The sequence below is a fragment of the Cryptomeria japonica genome, chromosome 10 (genome assembly GCF_030272615.1).
Source record: "Cryptomeria japonica chromosome 10, Sugi_1.0, whole genome shotgun sequence".
Lineage (NCBI taxonomy): Eukaryota > Viridiplantae > Streptophyta > Pinopsida > Cupressales > Cupressaceae > Cryptomeria > Cryptomeria japonica.
The window spans coordinates 594,218,235-594,224,389 of record NC_081414.1 but is presented as its reverse complement, the minus strand read 5'-3'; the positions used below and the strand labels follow the sequence as shown (position 1 = coordinate 594,224,389).

Genomic DNA, 6,155 nt, shown 5'->3' with positions numbered 1-6,155 from the left:
GACTTAATATGGCTATGCTCATACAGAGCATGTAATCTCATTGGAAGAGATGTTTTAGATCATGTTTGCCATGTTTAGATTCCTGATTCTGTAGTTGGAAAGTTTCATAATGATCTAGTTTTTTGTTTTTGTAATGTTGAGTACATTGATCATATTGTTTGATACTTCATGATAATGTGGTTATGCATTTGGAGTTTGGCATGTGTTGATCAGTTACAGTTGCTCATGGATATATGGAAACAATAGATGGTGCTATCTTTCTCTTATGGCTAGAGATGTATGTGTTGGAATGATTAATAGGTCCAACTGAGATGCATTCATCTGTTATAACACAGTTGACATTTGAGAGGTGGGTATAGAGGGGCATGATGCAGGGTGTTGTGAAGACTTGCTTCTAGTCAGTATTGGGAAATCTCTTGGTACAAAGATTTATTCACTTCTTTGTGATGTTGTAAATGGTTATTTTCAACTGTGACATTACCTGTGCAGTGGCAGCTCCATGGTGTGTAGTGCATGTGAAGCTTGAGACTTTGAGTAACAAGTAGTACATGTTAATGTTCTAAATTCATTTTGGTATACCTTAAGGGTCTGTGTAGTTGGATGTGCTAGCACTTGTTGTGGGTGCTATTCTAGCTATGTCTGTAAAAATGTTGGTACATTCGGTTAGTTTTGGATCATGAGATTGGTGTGCTTGGGAGACAGAGTTGTAGTTTTCTCAGTGAATAACTTCTATGTATGTCTAGTGGCAGTGGCATGATAGAAGGTGGAAATGTTCATGAATAAGATGAGACTACTCTACATAGGTGCACATGTTAATTTTGTGTTTCTTTATGTTTTCTGATCGAATGATGGGCTTTAGAGTTCATGGTTCTCAGTGAAATCTGTAAGTGTTTGGCATGGTAGATAGGTCCGGTAGATTCCTTGGCAAGTGGGAGATTGTTGGGAATATGCCTTGAATCTCCTGACCAATGTTCGGGTTAACATCACCTACTGGTTTAGCTGTATTGAAGTCTTGCCGATATCTTGATGAAGTCACCTTCAGTGATCAAGTCGTCATTGGATATTGGAGGAACAAGATGTAAGTTATGTCGATGACCAATGGAACCTCTTCCTGTGTTCGATTATCGGGTGAGCAAGTTGGGCAGATCAGACGGTGATCAAGAATGATCTGATGGCGGTCGCTATACCACGATGGGAAGTAGCTCACCAGTTTATTCTCACGACATGGAGACCAAGTGGTGGGACCCAACAGGAGAGCAACTAAGGCGAATTAAAGGCCGAGAAGATCAAAATTATTGGACGGTGATTGCAGAAGATCCGACGGTGGTCACTAGGTCGCGATGGGAAATTGCTCGTGAGACTTTCCATCACGACCCAGCGACAAAGAAGAATTTTGGGCGAATAGTGAGGTCATGCTAAGATTTCAAAGCGGGGACCTGGAACCAATCAAGGGGTGCCACGTGGCGGAGCACAGAAAGAGATCAAGGAAGATCAGACGATCGGGATTGCCTTCGGTGATTGGGGCATCATCAGAGATCGAAAGAAGTGGTTGTTTGTTATTGTGATGGGTCGATGAGGTCATCTACTAGTGATTGAAGATCGGGGTAACTTTTGAGTGATGATTCCAATGGGCCGATGAAGAAGTATCTGACTACGGATGGTCACCCAGATCGAAGTCCAAAAGACTTGTAGGCAGACACGTGGAATGTTTGTGTCGGTGTATTTGAATACGAACCGACCCGACTTCCAAATGAATGTGGGATAATTGGTTTTCCACGAGTTCATGGATGGATAGGTTGTTACTCAATGGTTACAAGGTCGGTATACAAACTGATAGAGGAATGTTTGGTATATATAGGTGGTCAAGGAAGTAGTCATTACAGTTGAAGTTGAAGAAGCCGAGTGGAGAGGTGTCTGCATGTTGTGAGAACAAAGATCTGAGAATAGAGTCTGAAAAGAAGATATGAGAATTTATTGTAACCGTGTTGTTTACTGAATAAAGGAATCTTCTTGGTGGTGGGTTTTTTACCCGTAAGGGTTTTCCCACGTATATCTAGTGTCTTTATCTGGTGTTCATTTGTCTGTGTTTATCTTAATGTATAGCAAACTGAAATTAAAATACTCCCTTGCCTGATTCTCCCCTTACAATTGACGATAGGAGAGTGTATTCCACACTTTGCTTTCCTTACAATTGTGAGAGGATAGGTCAATGGTAATATTTAGTGGAAAGGAATATTAATAAATATTGATTAAGGACTTAAATAGTAAATTAAGTAAATGAATATAAGAGATTTTTAATATAGAAGAATTTAAAGAGTCAATATGTTATAAAAATAATTTTAATCAAAACAAAAGTGATTATCAGTGAGAATTATTTACACACATGTAGATTGATTGATAGAATTGATGGAATATTTAGATGAAATCATAACAATGAATCTAAACCCATTTTTTAAACAAATGACAACAACTTGTCAATTATTTAAATAAAACTATTAAATATAAAATATTTTAATATAATCCTCTAGTATAAAATGTAAGCATCTTACACATGTTTCCAATGGAAAGAAGTTAGATTCTATAGTGGTGTTCATTATTAAAATATCTTTTGTTTAATAAACATTATTGTGGAAGGCGAAACAAACAGGAAGATAATTCACTTTAAATAAATAAAATAACATCAGCCAACTAAATGAAAATTAGGAATTATTCCTCCCAATTATATACGTGGTTTTGTGAGACTTTTATATTGGACCTTATAGAAAGCGAGTTCGGCTTCTTCAATCCTTCCGAAAACATAAAACATTGTTTGCGATGATACCCACATTAGCATAACAAAATTTGGTTCCGCGGACGGTCTGCGAAAATAATATGACTTTATACCACGTTGTTTACAGATGGCCACATGTGCAGAAAATTCTGAAATCATTGATCTTTACCAAAATTCCGGATTCTGCTAACGACCTCTCGTCATTCATTTGTTTTCCGGAAGGACCAGTAGTCAATCCTCCAATAAATTGGACGGATCTTTCAAGACGAGCAGGTGTTATCCTTACATTTTAATTTTCACATTGGAAGCTATATAACTGGAACTTATTTACAAGTAAGCAGGTCAGCCTCAGCTGGATGTGAGCATTTTCGTTTTTTATGGTGTGCAAAGCCAGGAACACTGTTAATCAATAAGCAGTCTACAGGATTTCATTTTGTCTAAAAGTTGCATCGCTTTTCATTTATATGGTCAAGTGTGACATTTGCAAGTATCAAGATTAAGACCATTTTAGTGTTATTTTGGTCAGTGTCAAAGTATAAAGTGTAAAATTATACTTGTTTGAAGAAGTGTTTTAGTTGAATGAGTTTAGGAAGGTAAATGTAGAGATTGATTCATTATATTGATCAAAGATTTCATCATTCGAAGAGTTATCATGGATTTTTCCATTCATCGTTCTATGATTGCCAGCATTTTGTTCCTCGCAATGGCCGTGTTGGCTGCCAGTGTTCATGCAAAAGAAACGACGTACATTGTTCAGCTTGAACATCCGGAGACTGAGTTAACAACTCTGGATGACCGCAAGAAATGGTACTCGTCATTTGTAGGGCAAGATAAAGCTTTGGTGTATGCTTACGAGCATGTATTGAATGGGTTCGCTGCTCGTTTGACGGACCCAGAACTAGAAGCAATGCGAGACAAGCAAGGCTTTATTGCGGCGTACCCAGACACTCTCCTGCCATTGCACACCTCATATTCCGGCCAATTTCTGGGGCTCCAGCCCACCAACGGGCTCTGGCCGGCGACCGATTTCGGCAAGGGCGTCATAATTGGAGTGTTAGACACGGGCGTGTGGCCAGAGAGCCCTTCCTTCTCGGACGCCGGAATGCCTCCCCCGCCGCCAAAGTGGAAAGGTGTGTGCCAAAGTGGCCCTGATTTCAACTCATCCAACTGCAACAACAAACTGATAGGAGCCAGAGTTCTAAGCAGCGACCCCAGTCCACGCGACACAGAAGGCCACGGGACTCATACCTCATCTACAGCCGCCGGTACCCGCGTTGGCAATGCCAGTCTGTTCGGTTACGCGCCCGGAACGGCGTCTGGAATGGCTTCGGGTGCTCATGTAGCCATGTATAAGGTCTGCGGGGCTGACGGGTGTCTGTCAACGGATATTCTTGCAGGCATGGACCAAGCTGTGGCGGACGGGGTAGACGTCATGTCGCTCTCTATTGGAGGATCCTCGGTTCCCTTCTACGCGGATCCCATTGCCCTGGGTGCCTTTACTGCAGTCCAGAAGGGGATTTTTGTTGCCTGCTCCGCAGGCAACGGCGGTCCCGATAACTCTACTCTTTCAAACGAGGCACCGTGGATCATGACAGTGGGAGCGAGCACCCTGGATAGAAATTTCATCGCAACCGTCCAACTGGGCGACGGGAGAGTCTTCTATGGAGAGTCTCTGTACCCAGGGAAAGGCCTTTCCGGCTCCAAATCGCTGGTCCATGTTACCACGGCGGGTGGAAATTTGTGCCTGAACGGGAGCCTGACCTCCAGCGCCGTGGCGGGAAAGATTGTGGTGTGTGAACGAGGCTCCGTAGCTAGAGTAGAGAAGGCTGACGTGGTTCGAGCAGCAGGAGGGGCGGGGATGATATTGGTCGCGGATGTTACGTCTGGGGAGGAAATCATAGCAGATCCCCATGTCTTGCCGGCAACCTATGTCGGCTATAAAGCTGGTGCCGCCATCAAAGCTTACGCAGCCTCAGGGAAAACACCGACTGCAGGGATTGATTTTCAGGGCACCGTGTTCGGCAGCAAGGAAGCGCCCTCTGTGGCGTCTTTTTCGTCCAGGGGTCCGAGCACTGCCAATCCGGACATCCTAAAGCCGGATGTGATAGGACCCGGAGTTAATGTCCTTGCGGCGTGGCCTTTAAATCTTGGCGCCACAGGCCTCCCTGATGACCAGAGGTTGGTTAAGTTCAATATAATTTCCGGGACCTCCATGTCGTGTCCCCATGTGAGCGGGCTGGCCGCTTTGATCAAAGCTGCCCATCCGGACTGGAGCCCGGCTGCCATCAAATCTGCTCTCATGACTACGGCAAGCGTTATGGATAAGAAAGGCCAGCTCATCCTTGACAGCTCAACCAATGCTACAGCTGACGTTTTTGGTACAGGCGCGGGACATGTAAATCCAGAAGAGGCAGTGAACCCAGGGCTTATATATGACATCACTCCGGCCGACTACATCCCTTACCTTTGTGGCCTGAATTACACAACTAGCCAGATTGGGGCCATTGTGGGTACAAGGGTCACATGCCCTACTAGTGACCCTGAAAGTACTCGCCCGGGAAATTTGAATTACCCGTCTTTCTCTGCGGTTTTCGATACAACAGTAGCGCCTGTCTCAACTACGTTGAGACGAACAGTGACTAACGTTGGGGCGGCCGACTCTACATATATGGCCAGTATCCAGGCACCCGTTGGAGTGGAGGTTAGTGTGAGTCCATCAGTTTTATCCTTCACTAAAGTGATGGAGAAGCAGAGTTACAACATCACGTTCACGGTACCCAATCCAGCAACGCATTCATTTGCTTAAGGTTCTCTTACATGGGCTTCCAATTCTACCTCTATTCATTCTGGTTACCAAGTTAGAAGCCCCATATCGGTCATCTGGTATAAACCATCATAGTAAATACCATCCTAGTAAGAAGGGTTGCTTTCAATCGGAATATTATGTTCTAATGCCTCGCCTACCCTAGCTATAATGTATCCCTCGATGTTGATTTGTATCTTGTTTTTATAAAGTTAATAAATTTCAATTATTGAATCAATAAGACTTACTTACATTGGTTAAAACGAAGACTTACATTGAATGACAAGACTTAATACAGTCAACATAATCAACAAGCTTGTGATGGATCCCAAGAATTGTGTGACATGAGAATATCTTATGAAAAAATTTCAAAGTATGTTACGTAAACATATTGTGTGGTGTCTCTTTTCAATTTTTTCTTTGTGATTAGATGTGTATGATATTTATGAGTTTGTTTGTGTTCTTGATACTTCTTGTCTTTTGTTTTATTCTTTATCTTGATATTCTTTTTGATATTGGTAGATTCATTATGATTACTTTGATCATGTTGATTATATTCTGCAATAATTTTGAAGTTAGATT

The 6,155-nt window shown here is 42.4% G+C and overlaps 1 protein-coding gene across 1 annotated transcript; it reads left to right on the top strand.

The window, feature by feature from the left end:
- Positions 1-3,373: 3,373 nt before the first annotated feature.
- Positions 3,374-5,750, top strand: LOC131068197 (subtilisin-like protease 4). The gene has a single exon (XM_058003371.2). The coding sequence runs from the start codon at positions 3,423-3,425 to the stop codon at positions 5,574-5,576; it is 2,154 nt and encodes a 717-aa protein (XP_057859354.2). The 5' UTR covers positions 3,374-3,422; the 3' UTR covers positions 5,577-5,750.
- Positions 5,751-6,155: the final 405 nt, after the last annotated feature.

What these genes read in the sequence shown, in the direction of transcription:
- LOC131068197 (XM_058003371.2), top strand. Translation starts at nt 3,423, where the DNA reads ATGGATTTTTCCATTCATCGTTCTATGATTGCCAGCATTTTGTTCCTC.